General features: G+C 40.0%; 1 protein-coding gene across 10 annotated transcripts in view; it reads right to left on the bottom strand.

The window, feature by feature from the left end:
• Nucleotides 1-25,800, bottom strand: part of DENND1A (DENN domain containing 1A) — a 500,247-nt gene that overhangs the window by 453,729 nt on the left and 20,718 nt on the right. For all 10 annotated transcript variants that reach the window (XM_039239000.1, XM_039238996.1, XM_039239002.1 and 7 more), the window contains exon 2: nucleotides 6,134-6,204. In XM_039239000.1, the coding sequence (XP_039094931.1) occupies nucleotides 6,134-6,175 (42 nt within the window). In that variant the 5' untranslated portion in view covers nucleotides 6,176-6,204. The remainder of the gene's footprint in view (nucleotides 1-6,133; nucleotides 6,205-25,800) is intronic.

The raw sequence follows: 25,800 nt of genomic DNA, 5'->3' as shown, positions 1-25,800 counted from the left end.
ATCATGGGACCGGCCGGCTCATCCCTCTTGCAAGAGCACCCTCTTCCGAGACCTTCTGTCAGGCAGGCTAAACTCAGCTTTGGGAGCTTTCACAACTCGAGACGACTCTATTCGTTTTCTGGGATCCCCGTGAAAAGGTGGCTTGTTGAACAAACGCATAAATGGGAGTACACGAAACGGGACGTGGCCAAAGAAGCATAAAAACAAAGAACAAAGGAGATCAAATCTCTATTCGAAATGTTCTAGCTTCTTTTTAAAATCACACACCTAAGTACCAAGCACTGTACACAGAGATGTCTGCCGGCATTATTTACAACAAGAGAACTCTGGAAACAGCCTAAAGATCTAATTATAAGTTAATACTGCTCATAAACATGATATAATAATTCATAGCAACTGAAAGGATTTTCACAAAGCTATAGTAATAATTTCAGAAAAAGCTTCACGATTTGGGGGAGAGGGCAAGGAAAACACATATTCATACAGCAAGAGTTCAGGGAAAAGTTTAGATGTTTTATTTATATACACTTACACACAAAAGAAGACTACAAGGAAATAAATATACCAAAACATTAATAGTGTTTACCCCGAGTGAAGATTTTTCTCTAATTTTTCAAAAATGTTTAAATCATATACATCTGTAAAACCTACTCAGAAAACAAACTACTAAAAATTTAAATAGAAAAAAAAAACACAAGCTGGGATAATCGGTCAATAACCTCAAATAACTTCAGAAAATCTTTAATTTTTTATTTACAATGAGAATATAACATACAATATAAGAAAAATTGTAAGAATGAAACTCCCACAGAAGTTTATAGAACAAAATGTATACTAAATCCTCCAATTAAAGACCGGTAAAGTAGTTTCAGTGCTTTCTAACCCACCTTCTCACAGCAGGGAATTAATCCCTCTGGGGGATGCAAACAAACTTCAAAGAGAAGATTATGCCCAGACACCAGTACTGTATAGCGTAAGGTTTATACCTAAGTTTGCTCAGATACTCTGGCAGAGATCAGAGATGCAGAACCAAGGAACAAAGACTAATCTTAAGGGAGATTCCTTGTAATCATTTCAAGTGACAAAAAATAACGCACTCAATAATATCAGGAAAAGGCAAACATAGTAAGTTTTATTAAAAACAAGAAGGCTGTAGAAATAGACAAAAGGTACCTTAAATCAAATACTAAGTGACAGCTTATTCTCTGGTAAGAGCAACTAGGAAATCTTATACGCTCTCAAAGAAAGCAAGCGGCACCATGAGTTCAGTTTGTGTTCACAACTCTTACTGGCACAACATTTCCAAGGTGCCCCATTCAGTGAGTGTCATAGGTCTTGATGCACTAAGTGAAACTGACAGATCACATGTCCCTTCCATGGATGTCATGGGATGCTCTTCAGAGCACAGTACACAGAGACATCTTTAGTAATGCAGACATTAAGGTAGGTAATCAGGGAAAAAGAACTCTTTTTAAAGTTTAGTAATTTTTCTTACTGGCCTTTCTCACCTCTGTCATTTTTGTGTGTGAACTTGTTTTTAGGTATGATTTAGAAGTACGTGATCATTTTATTTTTTTTTCTATGATTTTATTTTTGAGTAATCTCTACACCTAGCGTAAGGCTCAAACTTACAACCCCCAAGATTTAGAGTTGCACGCTCTAGCCAACCAGGCACTCCTAAAAGTAAGTTCCTGATCATTTCATTAAAATGTTTTAAGTAAAGGAGTAGTGGATCCCAGTGATTCAGCCTTAGTTTCCCAATTTTTTTTTGAAAGTAGACTCCACACCCAGTGTGGGGCTTGAACTCAGGACTCTGACAGCAAGAGTCACACGCTCTACTGACTGAGCCAGCCAGGTGCCCCTATTACTTTCCCAATTTTTTGAAGAGGGGTGGGGCTCAGAATGAGAGGAAGGGAGAGAATCTTCTTTTTAAGGTTAATATTTATTTTTGAGAAAGAGTGAGCGCACACATGCACACGCAGGTTCACCGTGAGTGGGGGGAGAGTCAGATAGAGGGAGAGAATCTTAAGGAGGCTCCACATCCAGTGCGAGCCTGAGCCCTACATGGGACTCCATCTCACAACCCTGAGATCATGACCTGAGCCGAAATCAAGAGTCAGACATTTAACCAAGTGAGCCACCCAGACGTCCCCTACTTTCCCAATTTTTAAATCAGCTAGTCATCTAGTAGAAAATTAAAATCCTTAATAAAGACCTAAAGGCAAAACTATAAATTTCTTAGAGGAAAATATCTTCATATCTTGAGGGTAGGAAAACATTGACCAACTGTACTACATTAAAATCAAGAAGTTTTGATCAAAGGTAACATAAAGAGAGTAAAAAACCATACAGTGGAAGAAGATATTTGTAATACATACAACCAGATAATTGGCATCCATAATATAAAAATAATCTTATAAATCAATGAGGAAAAGGCGAAAACTCTCTAAGAAAAATTAGCAAGAGACTTGAACAGGCACTTTTAAAAAAGAAGCTATTCAAGAGACCACTAAATAAAAGGTGCTTGGTTTCATTAGTCATCAGGAAAATGCAAGTAAAAACAATAAGGAGATGCTGCTATAGAACCATCAAGTTAGCAAAAATCAACAAATCTAATTGTACCAAGGGCTGACGAAGTTTGTAGGGCAATAAGAATTCTGAAACACTGCTGGAGGGAGTATGGACCAGCACGGTCAATTTTGAAAAACAGTTTAGCATGACCCAGTAATCAAGTATAGTATGTATCCTAAGGAAATACATGTTTAAGCATGCCAGGATTCATGGATAAGGAAAGGTCACAGAAGTATTGCTTGTAATAACCCAAAACTGCAAATAACATCAAGTGCTTTCAACAGTGGAATGGATAAAATGGATCTAATCCTATCGTGTATTAACAGCCAGGAAAATGAATGACTACAACTACACACAACATGAGGGACCCTTGCACACATAATCTTGAGTAAAAGAGCAAAACTACACAAAGAATAATTCTCCCTCTATAAAATTCAGAAACAGGCACTAAGTTACATTTTCAAGGAGGTATCCATCCTTATGTTGTAAAACTGTATAGAAAAACAAAGAAATGATTACCATAAAAGTCAGGATAGTTGTTACCTCTGGAGAAAGGAAAGGAAGGACCCCTGGGTGCCAACCAAACCCACCTCCAACACTTACAAGGCCTCAGCAAGAGTACAGATTGAGGCCCACATACCCACGAGTAAATATTTAAAAGATACGAAACAAGCTTACAAACTATTAAATAAAATCCGTTCTATCCTCCTATCATGACAAATATACCTTTATAATTGCCTGGAAAGGCAGATTCACAAGAGAATTTTTGGATTCCTTAGAGTTCTGTACAGAAACATGGTGGTACAGGGAGAACTGGCCACTGGCCCACTGCTCATCACCCCCTTCTCCCTCCCACACTGCCAAGGATCTCACACACAAGCATGCAGCCACCTCCACTCACAAGTCCAACCGCCATCCCACAAACTACTCTCCACAAACAGCCATACTCAGGCCGTTCCTTGTATACACCAGCAGCTCACACCACCCTCAGAAGGACGGATCCTAGGAAAGGGACTCACACAGGCTCTGGAAATAAGCTCAGGGCCATTTGGGCAAGAAATTCTGAGATCCTAGGTACTTAAGTGTGGTCTGGCATGGAAGAGCTCTGGCTCTAAGTGGGCATGTCCCATAGACTCCCAGAGACTGCCCCACGGAAGATGGCCAAAGCAGGGCCCACTGAAGCACTGGGCCAGGGCAAGGACTCCTCCTGCCAGAAACAAAATTTCCTTAGACCCATGCAACATTATATTCCTTAGCCTGGACAGCAGTAACATGGGCACTGACTTGATAATTTTTGTTCAACTATACATAGAAGTTTCATGTACTTCTTTCCCCCAAGTAACGGGGCAGACATCATGTGCCTGCTGATCTGACACACAATATCACAGAGACCCCTGCCAAAAATCCATAACCTGAATCTAATCATCAGATGATCAGAGCCAAATCTAGAGACTTTCTGCCAAACAGACCTAACTTCTTCAAAACGTGTCTGTTCTAAAAGGTAAAGAAAGACTGCAAAACCATTCTTTACTGAAAGAAACTAAATACATGTGAAACTGAATGGACTCCATGATCCTTAATGGGATTCTGCATCAGAAATGAAAACCTTATAAAGGATACTATTAGGACAGCTGATTAAATTTAAATATGGACAACTGACATTATATCAACATTTAATTCTCTTATTTCAATAACTGTACTAGAGTTATGTAATAAAATTCTTGGGAGATATATTCTGAAGTATTTAGGGGTAAAGGGTCGCTGTGTCTGCAACTTATTCTCAGATGGCTCAGCAAAAATAATACGTGTACACATATGGAGTGTTAAAGCAAATATGGCAAAATGGTAACTGATGAATCCAAAGAAAGGGCATATGCACTGGACCATTCTTACAACTTTCATATTTTAAAATACTTTCATAATAAAAAGTTTTTAAAATACACTAAAAGGTTAAACAAGAAAGACGTGGTCTGTGGGGAGAGGAACTAGTGACTGCGACAGGAGAAGATAAAGACTTTGAATTTGGTCCATTTTTCCATCATATTGTTGTGTTTCTCGTTTTGTTCATATTCGAAAAAAAATTCACTTTCACTTCAAGGGGGAGAAGAAATCCTAGAACATTGCAAGAAGAAATATTAGCAACTGTAGAAACAAGAAAAACTTTGCCCTTAAATGTATCTGTCGACTCACAGCCGTCCTCAAATGGTTACTCTGTAAAGTCAGCCTACAGAGAAGGTGCTGCAGGAACACACCTAACAGACGCATCCCCACGCAACGGGATGCAGAATAAGAGGCATAACGGGACATGGATATTAACGTTCTGCTTCTAGAACAATCACAGATTTGTAACATGGTTCACAGCCTTCATTCGATAATCCAGAAAGTGAAGCACACGGTTATCTCACTTTTGATATTAACAGAAATGCATGCATTTTTAACAATTATCAGTGACCTTCTGCAAAGCTCTGCAGGTGACATGGAGAGACCTGCCCAACATAGTCACTGTCCTCAAGAAGGCAACTTAGCAGAGTAAAGAAGACTTGAACCGAAAATCTTAGTTATTCCACACAGTACCTATGTGATCTTGGGAAGTTATTTGACCAGGGATTTCATTTTCTCATCAGTATAATGAAGATGCCACCCAACTATCTTTAGAGGTAAGACAGTTGCCTCTAAAGGATATAAGGATAGACTACGTATGTCAAGCACATAGGACAACAGAGACTGAATGAAAGGTAGCTATTTCAGGAGTGTTACAGTCTAACATAATGAAGCTGAAAATCTTGCAGAGCCAATTAAGAGCATAACTACCACTGAAATCCTGATTACTCCAAGTTTCTAATCCAAGTAAATTCACTCTCCTTAAACACCAAGTAACAACACAATTGTCTGTGTGTGTGGACCAAGAGTTGTTCCCTGACACACCTCTGGCAAAAGCATCTCTCTCTTACTCACCAAGAAAAACAGCACTAGGTTGGGGGGGTATTTTTTTCCTCATTAACCAAGAAAGATTTTAGGTTGAGCAGTAATAGTAGCCTTTGCAAGATACTCTGACTTTATCAAGACCCTGTTTGTCCAGGAATACATGTCCAAATTATTCCAAAAGCTGAAGCCAGAGAAGGTATTTCTTTCAACTAATTTCCAATCTTCTTTTACCAGCAGACATAAAACTTATACTACATGAAATCCATTTCAAACATCTCCTTCCAGTTTAGTGGCAGAGATTGCCCTTTACGTTATTTTGTAACCTAATCCTTAGCCTTCCTCATTAGCAAAGTGACAATATTTCATATTAAACAGCTGACTTCCAGGCATCTGTGAAAGATACAAACCAAAACCCAATGGTTACAATGAAAAGAGCCAAACTTCAAGCCTGCTATAGCAGGGACTCATAATTTAAATTGTTCACTGTGCTTATTCTCTATTCCTTGAGATGATGTGGGCACAAATAAAAGGAAAACAATTAAATACATTTAAAGATAGATTAGTTTAGAATATTTGCATATCCCACAGGCACAGCTATCTCATACAATAAACATATCATAATCAAACATGCAAATACCTGAAAGAGTGCTACCCGTCCTAGGATAGGCCACTTCAACATACACTTCAAATGTGGTCTCTGGGTTCTGCCTACAAAAGAAACAGATCGTGATTACTGACAAGGGTTGAGGCAGCAGGGTACAGAACATGTGGGCTGTGGTATAAAGTAGACTTTAATTAAAATTATTAACTCCACGACTTAATAGCTATGGAGCTTTGGCCACGGTCCTCAACTTCTGAGCCATGCCTTCCTCATCTAAAAAATGAAAATACCGGGGCGCCTGGGTGGCTTAGTCGGTTAAGCGTCCGACTTTCACTTAGGTCATGATCTCACGGTTCGTGGGTTCGAGCCCCGCGTCGGGCTCTGTGCTGACTGTCAGCTCAGAGCCTGGAGCCTGTTTCGGAGTCTGTGACTCCTTCTCTCTCTGACCCTCTCCTGCTCACGCTGCCTCTCTCTCTCTCTCTCTCCTAGAAGTAAATAAAACATTAAAAAAATTAAAAAAAAAAAATAAAAATAAAAATAAAAAATAAATAAAAAATGAAAATACCTAAGCAGAAGAATTATTGGGAAGCTTAAAGAAAACACACAAAAACTGTCTGGGTTCAATGCCAGGCAAATAATAGGCCAGCCGTTATTATGATTCCATAGATGTCATATTTTGAATTTACACAGCTGTGCCTCCAAAGCCACAGGCAGGATTGTGAGGAAACTCAAATCGAGGCACCACTAACACAAAGTAGCTTCTCCCGGCATATCCCAGGATAAAATGCATATGATGCAGTCGACTTGCTTATTTTTAGGTTTTAAGGACTGAAACAAGAGAAACAGTACCCTAAACCACAGGTTATTATGAAGACAAGGTGCTAATCTAAATAAAAGATACCATTCCCAAGGTGCCTGAGTGGCTCATTTGGTTAAGCATCCAGCTCTTGGTTCTGGCTCAGGTCATGATCTCACAGTTTGTGAGTTGGAGCCCTGCATCCGGCTCTGCACTGGCAGCGTGGAACCTGCTTGGGACTCTCTCTCTGCCCCTCCCCTGCTCATGTAAGCTCTCTCCCTCTCTTTCAAAATAAATACATAACACTTAAAGATACCGTTCCCACATAGGGGGCTTCACCTGTATTGGCAATGTCAAATATATGAATGTTCATTACTATATTCTTTTACCTCTTTATGTCATAAATATTTCATAAGTTTGAAAAAGATCACAGCACTAACAGAATATTAACAGCTGTTAATTCTGAATGATGAGAACACTAGGTTATACTATCTTTGAATTTTCTCTTTGATTCTGAAACTACAGTAAAAAGTTATTTCCAGATTGGGGCACTTGGGTTGCTCAGTCAGTTAAGTGTCTACTCCTGATTTTGGATCAGGTCATGTTCTCTCACAGTTCATAAGATTGAGCCTCCGTGCTACTTGGGATTCTCTCTCCCCACCCCTCCCCCACTCATACACACTCTCTCCTTCTCTCTCCCTCCCTGTATCAAAATAAACAAACATTTAAGGGGTGCCTGGGTGGCTCAGTAGGTTTAGCATCCGACTTAAGCCCAGTTCATGATTTCCTGGTCTGTGAGTCCAAGCCCCACATCAGGATTTGTGCTGACAGCTCAGGGCCTGGAGCCTATTCAATCTCAATCTCAATCTCTCTCTCTCTCTCAAAAATAAACATTTTTAAAATTTTACTTAACATTTAAAAAAATGATTAACTAAAATTCATATTGAGTTCCAGATTGACAGAAAATCGTTTAGAAAACAATGTTATACTTTGAAATGTCTATAACTGAATTCTATTTTACACCTGACAACAAGGCTCAGAGAAGAAACTGAGTCACCTGGTCAGTTCTAATGGTTAATTTCAATCAAATAAATACTTTGAATTTGCTCAGTATATTCCAATTTTCACAATAACTCTCATTCATCTCACTTCAAACTCATTATACTCCTATGAGGGCAGGCAGATCAATTATTATCTGAGGAGCATGAGGCAGAGATTCTATGTGACTTGCTGGTGGTCCCACAGCTAGTCAGAAACACAGAATCAGAATTCACCCTCCTGGCACACAAATTCTGTGTTCCACTGTTTCTAGATGAACCTTTTTCCCCACATTTCCACACCTCTCACAATCTATTGCATCTTACAATGCTAAACGGCAGCATTTTTTTAAGAGATAGACAGCATTTTTTTTTTCTGGTTCAGTTTCTTTATTTTTTTAACAAATAGTTTATTGACAAATTAGTTTCCACATAACACCCAGTGCTCATCCCCACAGTGTCCTCCTCCATGCCCATCCCCCCTCCCCCCCACATCCATAAGTCCTCAGTTTTTGTCAGCATTCAAGAGTCTCTCATGGTTTGCCTCTCTCCCTTTCCCCCACCATTTCCCCCCTTCTTCTCCCCCTTGTTCCTCCATTAAGTTCCTCCTAATCCTCCTATACGTGCAAACATATGTTATTTGTCCTTCTCTGCCTGACTTATTTCGCTCAGCATAACACCCTCAAGGTCCATCCATGTTGCTACACATGGCCAGATTTCATTGTTTCTCATTGCCATGTAGTATTCCAAGACAGCATTTATTTTTGAGAGACAGAGAGACAGAGCACGAGCAGGAGGGAGGCAGAGAGAGAGGGAGACACAGGATCCAGGCTCCGAGTGGTCAACACAGACCCCGACATGGGGCTCAAACCCACAAACCACGAGACCATGACCTGAGCTGAGTTGGGTGCTTAACTGATTGATCCACCCAGGGGCCTCTTTCTTTCTTAATAATACATATTAACAGTGCATTTTACAAATAATGTCATCTTAATATTCAATAAAATATGTTAATACTCCCTTCTCCTTCCTTAGGAGTAAGAAAACTTTGTGCTTTGTCAATCAAGGGTCTATTTAGTTATCTTGTGAAGACCATCATTCCTTCACTAAAGAGAAGCTTTTGCTTTAAATAAAATAAATACCTGGAGTGAGGAGTTGGCTGCTCTAAAGTTCAAGGTATTAAATATACATTGTCAAACATAATTTTAAAATCAGACAGTAAAGCAGACCATTTTATTTAAAAAGCTAAATAAAACAAAGTAAACTGAAGTTTTAAAAGAGCCTGAAGGGGGCCTGGGTGGCTCAGTGGGTTAAGTTTCCAACTTTGGCTCAGGTCATAATCTTGTAGTCCATGAGTTTGAGCCTGGTGTCGACAGCTCAGAGCCTGAGCCTGCTCCAGATTCTGTGTCTCCCTCTCTCTCCGCCCCTCCGCTGCTCGTACTTGATCGATCTCTCTCTCTCTTTCTCTCTCTCAAATATAAACATTAAAAAAATAAATGGAATAAAAAAATTAAAATCTTAAAATTTTTTTGAGTTTTCCCTGCAGGAGGGTACAAAAAGCTCTACCAGGTCAGCATTCTTTAGCCACCAAACATTGTGGAAAATATCATATGGAAACATCCCTTTCATTCAATGGATCTCAAAGTGGAGGGTTCGATGAAAGAAAAGGAATGTTCTTTGGCCATCTAAAGAACATCAGAAAGATTCCTTCTAAAACCTAAACAAAACTTTCTTAAGCCTTTTAGACACTGGAGCTCTGATATATTAACCTGTGCCACTAGGTTGAGGCGTTTTGTACAGACCTACTATCTAAGTGAAGACTGTCCTAAAGTCTATACTCACTGCCTCTGCTGCTTCTCCTCCTTTTCTCTAATACACTTCAACCAGGCCCTTGGACTCACCACGACACTGCGACAACTTGTCACGATTACCAACCACCTCCACATGGCTAAAATGGCCAATTCTCAGGGCTTGTCTTAATCTCTCAGCAGCATTTGACACAGTTGATCGATTTTCCCCTCCTTGAAACACCTTCTTCTCTTGCCTTCCAGGATATCACTCTCTATTGGTTCTCTTTCTACCTTACCGGCTGCTCCATTGTTAATTCCTTCTCATGTAAGCTCTCCTACCCTTGAATTTAGTCCTGGACCTCTCCTGGTCTCCACTCATTACTGAAGATGATCTCATTCAGCCTCATAGCTTTATTACCATGCAAATGCTGACAAGCCCCAAAATCATGTCTCCAACCTTCCCCGACTCCAGACTCCCTTATTCAACTACCTACTCAACATCCCCACATGAACCAATAAGAAGCATTTCTAACTTAACAAATGGTGCTTTTCTTCCTCAAATCTGCATCACCTGAAATCTACCAATTATTCAGACCAAATAATACTTGGGATCATCTTTGACCCCTCTGTTTTGTATGCACCAATCATTTACATACCACAATCAGCAAATACCATTGGTTTGATCATCTAAATATACCCAGAATCTGAATGCTTCTCCGCATCCCCAACCCTACTAACTTTCCATGTCAGCATCATCTCACCTCAATGACTGTAATACCCTCCTGACTGATCTTGCTGCTTCCTCTCCTGCCCTCCTTCAGTCAGATTTCAACTTAGTGGGCAGTAATCCATTTATTGCAAAGGTCAGTTTATGTCAGGCCTCTGCTCAAAACCTCCTCAAAGTGTTCCATCTCACACAAAGTCAAAGTTAAATCTTAGTTCTGGGGATGGATGATGGGGATGGCTGCATGACAATATGCACATACTTAAAACCACTGAACTGTACACTACAAAATGGTTAAGATGGTCAATTTTATATGTATTTTATCCTAACCAAAAAAAAAAAAATAAAACTGGGGCACCTGGGTAACTCAGTCTGTTGAGCGTCCAATTCCTGACTTCAGCTCAGGTCATGATCCCAGAAGTCCTGGGATCAAGCCATGTGTTGTGCTGTGCATGGAGTCTGCTTAAGATTCTCTCTCTCTCCCCTCTGCCCCTCTTTCCCACTTGTGCTCTCACATGCACATGCATGTCCACTCACTCTCTAACAGAAAAAGAAAAAAACAACTGAGGAGGGGGGAAAAGTCCTTACAAGGGTCTATGTGGTCTAGCCTCTATCTCTCCAACTTCATTTCATATGTTTCCCTCTTGATCACAGCACTCCAGCCACATTGCCTTCTTTCAGCTCCTCAAACACACCAAACTCATTCCTATCTACAGTCTTTGCATTCATCTTCATATGGCTGACCCTTCCTGTCATTCAAACCTCAACTTCTATTTGACTTCCTCAGAAAGGCCTTGCCCAACACATTCTCTACCATCTAATTTTAATTTTCCACAGCATACCTTATCACAATCTTGGTCATTGTCAGCCTCCCTTCTCTAAATGTAAACTGCAGGAGAGCAAGGATCTCATCGATCATACCCACTAGTGTTTCCCAGGTACCTAAACAGTGCCTGGCACATTAGCCAGAATCAAACATTGAGTAGAAGGAATAAAGGAAGTACAGACTAGCCTTCCTGGGGTCTGAAAGATTTCAATAAATGACAGGAATGATTATACACTTCCGTGATTCTCAAACTTTAGCATGTGAAAAGAGATTTCCAGCCCCACTCCAGAGTTGGGAGGGTGGAGAGGGGGTAGGACCCAAGAATAAGCATTTCTAACAAGTACCCAAGTATCTGCTTACTGACAGGTAATAGCAACGCTGCTGGACTAGTGACCCCACTTTAAGAATGAACCATGGATCTAGTTAAATGGAATTCTTCTTCTAAATAATTTCATACGTTCAACATAAAATAAACCTAAGGGATACCTCAAGAATTCATCATTTCCACCACGCTTTTGCAATAAAATAGGTTTCAAAGGAAAAGCATTTGTAGAAGTGCTGAAGCTTACTCCTCTCCTACTGCTATCCATGGTTACTGCCTCATTCTAATGAGTAATAATAAAACTACCTAAGGTTTTCACTCCATTCAAATAGCTGCCAGAGTTCTATTACGTGGAGCCAAAGATTATGACAGTTTCTTTAAAAAAAAAAAAAAAAAGCAAAAAGCTGACTAAAACACTAAGAACAAATTGGACTATAATTATAAGTTATAGTCATGCTTATCCATGATCACTTACATGTTGCCTTATGGAAGCAGTGGTGACTAATGTTGTGACAAGTTATATAACACACCAACAAATATACATAAGTTATTTTAAGGGCCAGTGAAGCCAATGCAGATGGAAGCATTTTCTATTTCTCTGCAAATCAAAAAAAAAATTTAAAAATGTCTCTTCTAAATGCAAATGGCCAAGAGCCTCTTAATATTTTCATTAAGCCTATAAACAACTAAGCCTATAACAATTTCCAGAGAGTCTCTGGGACTACCTTGAGACTGCTTATTTCCTCCATTACTCTTCAAGATGCTCAATATTTTTAACTACTTGGCTAAAGGAACCGAAAAATCCTATTTCTGTCCTATTAACACTCACTGCTAATTCAGTACACATAATGATGCTGAGAATACCATATTCGGAGCCAATTTTCCAATATGGACCCAAGTTTTCCCAGAACACTTCATGATCTAGCTTAACATATTACCATGGAAATGTCCTGGTTCTGCCATGCTATTCCACTATTAATTGCCTCACGTTCATATACCTCAATGATCTGGAACCCTGCCCACCTACCAAGCAACTGTTTTATCCGCCACCTAGCCTCACCTCCTGCAGTCTTATACCCGAACATCCAGCTGTACAGAACTACTTGCAGCCGACTGAACAAACTCGGCTCTGGCTCTCTCATAACATCATTACTGTACTGCTTCCACTACTGTTTCTATGTGCCAGGCATGACGCTAAGCACTCTACTTGCATTATCTCAGTTAACCTTCAACCACCCTGTACATGTTGCTGTCCCATTTAAAGAGGAGGTACCGACACTCAGAGGATAAACTAACCAAAGTCGAAGCAAGGGAGCGGCAGAATCAAATGGATCATCAGAAGGATGACTGAACCACTTTACCACTCAACATTATTCAGGTGCTCTTCTGCGAGGACTACTCTGGGATTCTAGTCTTTTGCACTTGACAAATTCACTCATCAAGCCTTGGCTCAGCACTTCTCTTTGCTGGGAAGCTTTTCTCAACCCCCCCCCCATACCCAATAGCCCAGATTGGGTGAAGAGCCCCTCCTCTACACTTCCAGAGCTCCCTGTTCTTCCCCACTCTTGCTGTTCTTACCACATTCAAACCTGATTTAATTGCAACTACAATTACCCAAGGTGCTTTTTTTTTTTTTTAAGATTAAGAGAGAGAGAGAGAGCATCCACACAAGCAGGTGAGGGGCAGAGTCACAAGCAGGCTCTGCACCATCGACACAGAGCCCAACGCAGGCCTGTGAGACCACGACCTGAGCCAGGATCAAGAGTCGAATGCTTAACTGACTGCACCATCCAGGAGCCCCATACGAGCGGCTTTTAAAAGTCCTAATGCCCAGACCACACCCCAGAACAATTAAATCAGAATCCCCAGGCTGCATTTGTTTAAAGCTCCCCCAACTTATTCTAATGGGCAGCCAGTGGAGAACCACCCGTGACCTCTGATTAAATATCCATCTTCCCCACTAGACTGGCAGCTCCATGAGGGGCCCGACTGTCTTCTCATAACCCTCATCTGACATCTGACATAGTAGGTATTTGACGAAAGAGTCTTCCTCCAAACCTGACATGTGGTTCCCAGCTCCCAATAACGGTTTCTCTCTCTGACAACAGGTAATTTACTGAATACACACTGCTTACACACGACTGTTACTCTTTAAAGATATTTTTCTTTGCAGTCAAAGGTATCAGTAAGTCACACCTGCTGACAACAGCCGTGGCTCTTAAATACAGAAAAATGACACACAAACAGCTAAAATCTGTTTGAAAAAAGGGAGGTCTGTTCAGTTCTTGCTTCTGGGAGAATGAAGACTGAAAGTAAGCCAAGAGAGCATTTCTATTCAATACCACTCTTCTGAACACAATTCTCAGTGATTCACTGGAAGGGCCATGCTCAGTGCTCAGGGCCATGTTCTCAAAATGATTAAGTACACTCAGCTTGAAGTCATGAAACAGACAAAGGCTTTGACAATATTCAGGCAGCAGGAAAGCTTAATGGGTTTTTTTGTTGTTGTTGTTTTAGAGTATCATGCTATTGATCACTCTGCTGGATCATCAGCTTTCAATTAGGATCTAATTTTCTTCAATTACAACATATTATGAGATTAGGGAAAAAATATAACACTAACTCCCCACAAAAATGAATCTTCGCTGCATATGGTAACCATGCAATAATGCTAGACCCTCATCCCTTTAAGTGTTAGAGCTACAAACTGAAACACGCACAGCATTAGGACCCCTTACCCATTTCACAGCCATCAAATCTTCACACCAGCTAGTAACTATCACGCAAAATAGCAACCTAGTCTCTATAGATTCATGATCTGACTTCACCACACTGTTTTAGTTACAAACTTATATGCTGAGAAGGCTGAGGTATATTTCAAAATTCATACCAGTTGAACTGTCTTACAGTTGACAACATAGTCAAAAGAAACTATATACACTTCAGAACACGCTAGCAAACATCACCTACTAAAACTGATTCCTTTAAGCCAGACAAACAAGCAAAAGGGTAGTGTTAATATTTCCAACAAGTCTCCATTTGTTTCAGTGAACTCTGAAATTAAAGCCGTTTTTCCAGGCCGAAAATGCTGTATCAAAGGGTGCTTTCTAACCCATAACAAGTTAACACCTCCATAGAAGAATGCAGTCATTGTTGAGACTTGTTAGAAAATGATTAACTTAGTTGTGAAATGACACAAGCAAGTCATTTCAAGATTTTACACTTAACTTTTCATTTCTAATAATGCTCTCAGGATCAGATTAGTAAAGATACACAGATCCTGCTGTGCGAGGACTTAGAAAGTTTCACTTTTCCATATATGCCTATGGAAAGATCCTCATGCCACTCTGAGCAAAGCAAGCAAATGGAAGAAATTTAGCTGCATTCCAAGAAGAAAAACAATGTCTGCACACCCCTCAGCCATGTACAATACTCCATACAGTTTTAAGAAATTCTCTGTTGTGCTGAGCTGCAGTGTGAAATACAGAGTCTTCAACCATATTTATAACATGTGCAAAGATTATATCTATTTCATTATTGATAAACTTCTGTTCTTAAAAAAGTATTTAAAAGCCTCCCTTTCCCTAATGTTTCCCTGATTTTTCTGAACAGTTCAGTGCTAAGGTTATTACATAGGCAAGGCAAGGTAGATGTCCATGTGGGCAATGGCCCAGTGTGGGGTGTCAGAACCTGAACATGGTGAGGAAAATATCGCTCAAAGACCCTGACAAGGGCTGTCAGAACATGAGCAGGGTAGAAGAACATCCCTACCAAGGGGCAGCCTGGGAATCCAATGCAAAATCCAAGTGGATAAGGAAGACCTTCACTCAGGGCGAGCAGCCTGGCATGGGGAGCCAGAACTTGAGTGGAGGGAGAAATGTGTTCACACACAAGGGCAACCAGGCCTACGATACTGAAACACGAGAGGAGTGAGAGTGTGCTGCACAGAGGTACACGGCTGTCAGAACCCAAGCGGGTGAGGAGCATGTCCAAGCACAAGGACACCCTAGAGAGGGGTGTGGAAGCCTGGGTAGATATGAAAGGGTTGGCCATGTGAGGTTGGGTCAGGATTGCTCAGCATGATGGGGCATTAGAGTCCAAGCAAGGTACCCACAGCAGCGGGGAAGGCAGTGGCATCAAACCACCAAAGTAAGTGCTGTGATCCTAGGAAAGCAAGGTGAAAGAGGAGAGCATCCCCATGGGGTAGAGGTGAAGAGGCAATGTGCCTCACTGGAGCCCAAGACCAGTAAGGAGGGCCTGCTTTCACACAAGTGAAGTTAACAAAATACTAGAATGAGTTCTATATAGTTGGGTTTGAATTGGAAGCATTACTGTGAACTCAAAGTTTTCAATAAATATATACATAAAGAAATAAAATGTAAATGTTATCTGACTTTTTCTTATAAGGGCAGTTTCTTTTAGTGTTTGTTTATTTTTGAGAGAGAGACAGACATACAGACAGAATACAAGCAGGGGAGGGGCAGAGAGAAAGGGAAACACAGAATCTGAAGCAGGCTCCAGGTTCGGAGCTGCCAGCTCAGAGCCCATTGCAGGGCTCAAACTCACAACAGTGAAATCATAACCTAAGGCGAAGTCGGATGCTTAACCAACTGAGCCACCCAGGTACCCCTGTAATGTGACTTTTGAACATACACATATTTCCTAGCTCAGCCTGGAAGCAGCAACACCCCGATAGCAATGAATATACCTAGTACCCAGATGTTAAGTTCTAAATACAATTCTTGTTTAAAAGGAACCAGAGCTCCTTGGGGAAATAGCTGATTCTAGGGCTCAGGCAGAGAAAGTACAAGATAAGCTTGGAACATCTTCTTGTGTCAGAAAGCAAACAAGTACTCAAAGAATGATAGGAACTGTCAAAAAGACAAGCTTGAAAAGGCTCCCACTGGCCAGATCTGGGCAATTTGAGTGTCAAATTCAATAATGACATTAAAAGATTACTAAGCCATCAAATAAAATAGGAAACCATGAGTCCACACTGACATACGTTGAAAACTGAATGAGAAACCGAGTATTTACATAGTTTCAAAGTACCTTTTCACAAAATACTAATTGCAAGAGGGAAAAGAGTACCTTTTCAGTGTAGAAGTTTAGCAAAAACTACCTTAGCTTATTAAAGTGATCAATATAAGTAATGAGACAAACTGCTAGAAAGCAATGGGAAAACTAGCATTGTTTCCATGATATTCCTGCCAAAGATGCTTGGCCAAAATCTAAAGAAACCTAAGGCAATCAAATTCAAATTGAGAGATCTTCTAAAAAATATTTGGCCTGTATTTCATCAAGGTCATGAAAATCAAGAAAAGACTAAAGAACTCTTCCAGACTGATGGAAACCAAAGAGCCATGAAAACTAAATGCAATGTGTGATTCTGAACTGGATATTTTTGCTGTAATAAAAAATGTTACTAGTGGGGCGCCTGGGTGGCTTAGTCGGTTAAGCGTCCAACTTTCGCTTAGGTCATGATCTCGCGGTTCGTGGGTTCGAGCCCCGCGTCAGGCTCTGTGCTGACTGCCAGCTCAGAGCCTGGAGCCTGCGTCTTCCTCTCTCTCTCTGACCCTTCCTTGCTCACGCTCTCTCTCTCTCCTAGAAATAAATAAAAATAAAAAATTTAAAAAAAATGTTACTAGAATTACTGAAATTTGAATGGGGTCTAAGGATTCAATGTAGTAATACATCAATGTTAATTTCCTGACTTTGATGTTTAGATTGTGGTTTTATAGGAGAATGTCCTTGTTTGTAGGAAAAGCCCACTGACGTATTCAGGGGGCATCAGATCAGCACCTCACTTAAAATTGTTTTGGGTTTGTTTTTAAGTTCTTTATATTGTACTACCAACTTCCTATTAAGATTTTGGTTGTTTAAAACCAAGTAAAATACTTTTCAAAAAACCAAGCCATGGTGGAAAAAGTAATGATTCATAGTGCATTGGATAGAAAAGGATATTACCTTAGTAATGGGGAATAATTGGCCCTAGGTTAAGTACTGCTTCAGTCCCACCCAACAAATCTTAAAGACCCAGAAGGAGCAAACTTTTTCAAACTCAACTAATGAAATATATGAAACAATGTTTTTAAAGATATCAGGCAGCAAAGCACAGCAACCCCTTGAGAGATGCGAAACAAATGAGAGGAGCCTTTGATTGCCTCCGAACACTGCCTTAGGTCCAAGCATAGTCAGAAGAATAGAAAAATACCCCATACCCTACCAAATTAAATACACAATGCCTTGCAGTCAGTAAAAAATTACCAGACATGCATAGAATCTGGAAAATATGACCCACAGCAAGGAGAAAAATCTATTGAAGCCATCCTAGAACTGACACAGATGTTAGAATCAGAACACAGGACATTCAAACCATTGTTCTAACTGTATTCCCAGTGTTCACAGAATTAAGAGACATAGGAGATTCAAAAAAGACCCAACTGAATTTCTAGAGATAAAAACTACAATGAAAAATCCACTGAACAGAAATTAACTGCAGAGTAAACATTGCAGAGGAAAAGATTAGTGAACCTAAAGACATTTAGAATGTATCCAAGATGAAACATCCAGGGAGGGGGGAGGGGAGAGAAACTAATAAACCAAAAGCATCACTGACCTATGGAACAACTTCACACAGCCTAATATATCAGTAATTGGAATCCCCAAATGTGGAGAAGAGGCAGAAAAACTATTTTAAGTAAATAACAATTAAAAACTTTCTAAATTTGACGAAAACTATAAAAGCACAAATTCGAAAAGCTCAACAAACTTCAAGCACAAGAAACAGGAAGAAATCTAAGGCACATCATAACCAAATTGTTCAAAATCAGTAATAAAGAGAAAATCTTAAAAGTAGAACAAAAACCACATGTTACATTCACAGGAACAAGGATTAGAATGACAGATTTCTTGTCAGAAACCAGGCAAATGAGTGAACAGTAGAGCAGCATCTTTTAAGTACAAAAAGAAAGAAACTGACAACCTCGAATTCTATTCCCAGAGAATATTTCAAGAGTGAAGGCAAAATAAAGATTTTTCAGACATTGCAAATGCTGAAAGAATTCATCACCAGCAGACCTACACTACAAGAAATGTTAAAAGTCCTTCAAGCAGAAAGATATGATGCCAGATGGAAATATGGATCTATACCAATAAACAAAGAGCATCAGAAATGGTACTATAGGAACTAAATAAGAAAAGTCAAATCATCATCTCCATAGATGCAGATGGTTTCACTGGAGAAATCTACCAAACATTTAAAGAATTAATACTAATTCTACCTTTTGCCTCATTGCACCCATGGGAGCAAGATAGGTCACCAGCAGGTCTACTGGAGCCATCCAAGGAAATCTAGCCAGGGTTCTCATCCTTGCTGCAATCTACTCAAATTGGCACAGTCTGATCGGGAAATAAGGTGTCAAAATACGCGCCACCAGTGTTTCCGTCAGTACACGAAGGATATGTGCTTCATTAAGTTGGGTTAAATGAACTTCCTTGAATGGGTCTTCCAAAATGCCTACCTTACTACAGATACCCCAGATACCTTGACTGCAAATACCCAACATACCTACCTTAATACTAATTCACTGTACATAAAATAAAAATACTTCAATTAAAACAAAAAAGAATACCAATTCCATACAGAAGACAGAAGAGGAAACACTTGGACTCATTTTACAAAGCCAGTATTACTTTAATGCCAAAACCAGACAAAGACAGTACCAAAAATATAAATTCTGAACATACACACAATAGGTCAGTATCTTTCCCAAATACAGCAAAAAATAATCCTTACGAAAATAGTAGCAAATAGCAAATAGAATTCAACAAGATACACCATGACCAAATGGAGTTTATTCCAAGGATGTAAGGCTGGCTCAATATTGATAAATCAGTCAATACAGTCTATCCCATCTTAATAGGCTAAAGAAGAAAAGTCATAATATCAATTGATGCAGAAAAAAGCATTTCATAAATATAATATACATTCATGATAAAAATTCAGAAAACTAGGGATAGAGGAAATCTTCCTCAACCTAATAAAAAAGTCTCCAGAAAAAACCTGTAGTTAACATTATACTTAATGGCCAAGGATGTCCACCCACACCACTTCACCATTATACTAGACAGCCCAGACAGGGCAATAAGGCAAGAAAAATAAAAGGTATATGGACTGAAAAGGAAGAAGTCAATTTTTTCCTATTTGCAGACATGACCAATCTATGTAGAAAGGAATTTGGAACTGAAATTAAGACAATTTCATTCTCTCTCTTCCATCTAAAACTCTGCCATTTCCATCTAATCTCCTTCTAGCACTTTCTCCTTAAACTTCTTCTCTGATAGTATCCAAAGACAAAACCATAGATCTGGATAGCTGAGTATATCAGACTTTAAAAGCACAAACAAGAGCAAGTGACTCTTGATATTGGGTCACAAGCTCAAACCACATGTGATGTGTAGAGATTACTAATAATAAAAATAAACTTTTTAAAAAAGAACCACAATGTAAAAAATGGATGGGTTTGATTATATAAAAGTTAAGAATTTCTGTTCAAAAGAAATACTTACTTAAAATGGAAATACCCCATCCATTTACGTGGGGGGTGGGGGGTGGCAGAAAGACAGAGACAGACCTGGGGAAAAATATCCAGCACCACTCAATTTTAATTGAACTCATGGAATACCAAAGTTCTATGGGAATATAGCTTGAAAACTGCTATAAATTCATCCATCACTAAGAAGCAAAATATAGGACTATTCCCTTAGAAAAATAGATGGACAAGGATTGAGAATAAGTTGAGTCAGATTCTCTCTCCTAAGAATCCATAATGAAATCTTAGAGCTGGCATCAGTTATATGACTGGTCCAGAACTTTGGTCAGTAAACTGTTTGAAAAAATCACTGAGGAAACTTTTTAGAAATACAGATTCCCAGGTCCCAGAGGTTCTGGTTCAGAGGGTCTACAGTGAGATCCCCCCAAAACCTTTAAGTTCCCCCAGGTGATTCTGGTGCATAGCCAGCCAGGTTTAGGACCCACTTAAATAACAGTGCTTAAAAATGAAAGAATAAAGGAGACAAAAAAATCCAACACAAGAGTCTATATGGTCCCTGAGAGACTAGAAAAGCCTAAACACGGTCAGAATGTGTTGAGAGCCTAACTGTGGAACCTTAGTTCCCGAGTGAGTATTCAGGAGTGTGCAGGTTCTGTGTGACCAGACATGGACACCCATTCAGGTGTCTGCTATTTCCTTAATATAAAGAGTATTAACAGAGAGGAAACCAACCTTAATTTTCCTTATGATTTTCAGCTACGGTGGGTCTGCTTACTCACCCAGGTAAATAAGAATATCCATTTTTAATTTAGAACATCTTTATTTTTCATACTTTACCTATATTCTAGATTTATGGCTAGACAGTAATTAATCACAGCTATTAAAACTTATCAATATAAGGAAAGGCATCTTGGATTACCTAATCAGTCCAAGTCCCGACCCTTAGGTACTCTCTGAGAGCTCCAAGACCAACAGAAGGAACAAAAAAACAATCCATAGACTCACCAAGTAAACTTTCACAGCAAAGTCAACATTAAAACCAAGAATACATACTGTAAAACAGCAAGAGGTGTAAGAAGCAGAACTCCTAGAATGGTGAAAACTATCTGCTTGCCCTGCTTCTGGCAATGAACTGGCTGTGCCCCTCTAAGCAAGCAATGAGACACAACAGTGGGCCAGAAGGTCTAAAACATGAGCACATGGGGACTGGCTGTAGTGTAGCTTTAAAGACCTCCCTCTATAGAATCCAATTTCCCTATCTATAAATAGATCACTAAGAAAGATCTCTTCCAGTTCTGACATCTGGCAGCTCTAGCATTCTAAATCAAAGAGATTTGCAGGGGTGCCTGAGTGGCTCAGTCAGTTAAGCATCTGACTTTGGCTCATATAAGGATCTCAGGTTCATGGGTTTGAGCCCTGCATGGGGCTCTGTGCTGGCAGTGCGGAGCCTGCTTAGGATTCTCTCTCTCCCTCTCTTTCTGTCCCTCCTCTGCTCATGCTCTCTTTCCCTCTCTCAAAATAAATTATTTAAAAAAAAAGATCCACAAAAATCTTTTGGTAAAATACAAAGTTGTATTTTAGTTAATATGAACGATCAAGATTTTTGTACTGAAAGATTTAGCTTAATACAAATGCTAATTTCCCACCTTTCATAAGTTATTTGTCCTGAATATCAATTCAACAAACACTTCAATGAACGATGCTCACTTTTCTAGGGCAGTGGTTTTCAGTGTAGGGCAGACATGTCTCAGAGGCCTTAGGGGGAAGAGAAGGGACCCATCACATAGATCTACTTTTACTGTTTTTAATTCTAAATTTTCAATATTTCCTGACACAGGGTTCCATACCTTTAAAAAAAAAAAAGTGGCTCAAAAAGCATATGCAAATACAACAAACATATAAGTTTATTATCCAGTTTACCAGTGAAGAAACTAAGGTACGGATAGGTTCAAGTACCTGTCTGAAGTCACACATTCAGGAAATGAGGAAGGTGGGACCCAGAACCCAGGCATTTTGGCTTCAGAGTCCATGCACCTAACTACTATGCTAAGCTCTACATGCCACAACACAGTTTAGTAAATAAAGACAAAAATAGAACATGAATCTCCAAGACTCCCAAATGCATTCAAAATAAAGATACTGGGGCACCTGGGTGGTTCAGTCGGTTAAGTATCCGATTCTTGATTTCAGCTCAGGTCACAATCTCATAGTTCATGGGATTGAGCCCCCCCATCAGGCTCCCTGCTAACAGTGCAGAACCTGCTTGGGATTCTCTCTCTCCCATCTCGGTTTCTCTCCAACTTGTACGCCTGTCCATTTGCTCTCTCTCAAACTTTAAAAAATAAAAAAATAAGAGTGCCTGGGTGACTCAGTCAGTTAAGGAGCTGACTTTGGTTCAGGTCATGATCTCATGGTTTGTGACACCCAGCCCCTGTTGGACGCTGTGGTAACAGCTCAGAGCCTAGAGCCTGCTTGGGACTCTGGGCCTCCCTCTCCTCTGCCCCTCCCTGACGTGTGCATGCATGCGCTCTCAAAAATAGAACATTAAAAAAATGTTATTTAAAAAAAGTAATAAAGGGGGGAGCCTGGGTGGATCAGTTGGTTAGGTTTCCAACTTCAGCTCAGGTCATGATCTCACAGTCTTGAGTTCAAGCGCCTGTCGGTCTCTGTGCTGACAGCTCAGAGCCTGGAGCCTGCTTTGGATTCTGTGTCTCTCTCTCTCTCCCTCTCTCTCTGCCCCTCTGCAGCTTGCACTCTGCATCTCTCTCCCTCTCCCTCTGTCAAAAATAAACATATAAAAATTTTAAATAATAAAAAATCAAGATACTAATTAACATGACAAGCAAGGTTGTTCGCAATTGAGCCCCAGCTAGACCCTTCAGCTTCTGCCACTACTCACTACCAACACACACACACACCTCCCACATTACAATCACACTGAGCTTCTCATCAGGCCTCAATCACCCATGCCTTGTATGTACATTTACCTTTTATTGAGCTATTTCAGAAGGGCTGGGAACTGTGCTAAGCATTTTATATACCACATCTCATCTTATCCACATGACAATCCTGAAAGGTAGGGAGTCTTTGTGGATTTTACAAAACAGTCCTGAAGATGGGGCACCTGGGTGGCTCAGTTAAGCATCCGATTTTTTTAAACTTTTTCAACATTTTTATTTATTAAGAGACAGAGACAGAGCATGAGCATGGGAGGGGCAAAGAGAGGGGGAGACACAGAATCTGAAGGAGGCTTCAGGCTCTGAGCTGTCAGCAGAGAGCCTGATGTGGGGCTCGAACTCACAAACCACGAGATCATGACCGGAGCCAAAATCGAACGCTTAACCCACTGAGCCACCCAGGCACCCCAAGCGTCCGATTTTTTATTTCAGCTCAGGTCATGATCTCACAGCCAGAGAACAAGCCCTGAGTTGGGCTCTGCACTGGCATGGAGCCTGCTTGGGATTCTCCCTCTCCCTCTCCTCTTCCCCTGCTCAAGCTCTCTCAAAAAAAAAAAAAAATTTAATAGCCTTGTAGAAATTAAAAACCTTGCCCCAAGGACAACTATCTAGTAAGCAGCAGTGTATGAACTCAGACCCAGGTCTGTTCTTCCTTCAAAGCGTATGTTCTTGATCACAATTTTCCTTCCTAAAATGTGCTCTACCTCCAAACATTCTATTCATTCAAGATGCATCTAGAACAGTGCTTGGCAAATAGTAAGCACTTGAGATGATTTGCTGAATCAATGAATAAATGAACAAATGCCTTCTCCTCCTCTCTGGGGACCTGACTCCCTTACAGAACTCAGTTGCTTGCCCTACACTATCACAAGATCAGTTTCAAAGCTCTATTAAAAGGCTTCCCAGGTGGTATTCCATGCTTTCTACTTTTATGTACATATTACCCACTAGACAGGAACTTTGTTTCACTTCATTTTTGTATTCTCAGCCTCTAACAAAAGGCCTGGCTTTTAACAAGCACTCAGTAAGTTTGTTAATTGAATGAATTTCCCTGAGGAGAAGGGAGATGAGTAAGAGACTCAAGATTCATATTAAAACTTCTTTTTCCTCAAGAAATAAATATTCAAAGCTGTGATATACTCAAATGTGTGCTCTATAAATATTTCTAGGTTTCAACTATCATCAGAGGCATCTAAATTTAACTCATTCAACACATATTTATAAGTAATCTAAATACTTACATATAATGGCTCTTAAGGAGCTTACAACCCAGTCAAGGAGATAGGATATAATAAATTGTAAAGATATGGGGCACCCAGGTGGCTCAGTTAAGCATCTGACTTTGGCTCAGGTCATGATCTCGCGGTTCGTGAGTTTGAGCCCCAGCTCAGGGCCTGGAACCTGCTTCAGATTCTATCTCCCTCTCTCTCTACCCCTCCCCCCACTTAGGCTCCGACTAGCTCTCAAAAATAAACATTAAGAAAAATTTTTCTCAGTAAAATGTAAACAGTCAAACATGAACTGCCATGAGGAAATACATGACTACGTGCCACATAAGTGGTAAAATAAAATGCCGTGGTCTTGTCAGTTGAAGACCTCATCCTGGCTAAAGGCAATGGGTCCGATGACCTGTGGACAGTCTGCAGTGAGGCTATTTAGTCAGTAGCAAAATAAGGGGGAGAGCAGGGACTTTGCAGTGTATTCTCCATATAAAAGTATTTGATTCAATTTTTAAAACCATCCTTAATCAGACATGTTCTTCCTGCTCTTTGCTGTAAAAATGTCATTTAAAAAAAATAATGATGGGAGATAATTATTTCCATGTGGTTCCACAAAACTTGTTTTTGAGATTTTATTGGTACAAGCATTCCAAACATTTGGGAACTACTGAGCTAGGACATCCTATGATGCTTCTCTTGAAGAGGTAAAAATTAAAGTGAACATTGGACAGTTAACAGGATTTGGCTAGGTGGGGAGGACAGGAGATTTTAAGCATGGGAAACAGCCTGATCAAAGTACTGAGGCAGAAGTGTTCATGTAAAGTCTGAAGAATAGTAACTAAATCAGGCTGAAACTTGGAAAAACTGCAGCTGTGAATTCTATTTCTGGCCATATGACAAGCTAAGTACCTTTCTGATCCACTACTGAAAATAATTACAAATAATGGATGTTTTTATCTTCTCCAATAAATACACTAATGAGCCTGGAAGAAAACAAGGAAGATTCAGATGAAGAACTAAGATAGGAAATCAAAAGGGTAAGCAAAACACAGAAACTAGCTTTTCTCTTGAAGGCATTTACACAGTCCAACGCAAAATTCATTCTTCCAGTTAAGTGGGGCTCAAGGAATTCAAGACAAAAGTGACATCCAGCCTGAGGTAGAAAGTATAACATACGCTCCCCTCCTCATAATTTAAACCAGGACTCCAAAGGTGATCAAGAAACGCATCCACACATCCACACACATCCACATCAAGAACCATAATGAAAACCACTACTCTCAAAACTTGGCAATCTTCCTGCAAGTTCAACCACAAGCTGGCCCTCACAAGGGATTGCTACTGAATGGTCAAAAACCTCAGCCCAGGAATTCAAGTTGAAGTGGTCACAAACTGAAAGTGGCCAGAGAACACTAACAAAAAGTATGTAAATCTTCTCTGGAAAAATTCACTTCAACCTTGGCCTAAACACACACA

The sequence above is a fragment of the Hyaena hyaena genome, unplaced genomic scaffold (assembly GCF_003009895.1).
Source record: "Hyaena hyaena isolate Hyena2069 unplaced genomic scaffold, ASM300989v1 scaffold_151, whole genome shotgun sequence".
Classification (NCBI taxonomy): Eukaryota; Metazoa; Chordata; class Mammalia; order Carnivora; family Hyaenidae; genus Hyaena; species Hyaena hyaena.
This window is presented reverse-complemented; position numbering and strand designations above follow the sequence as displayed.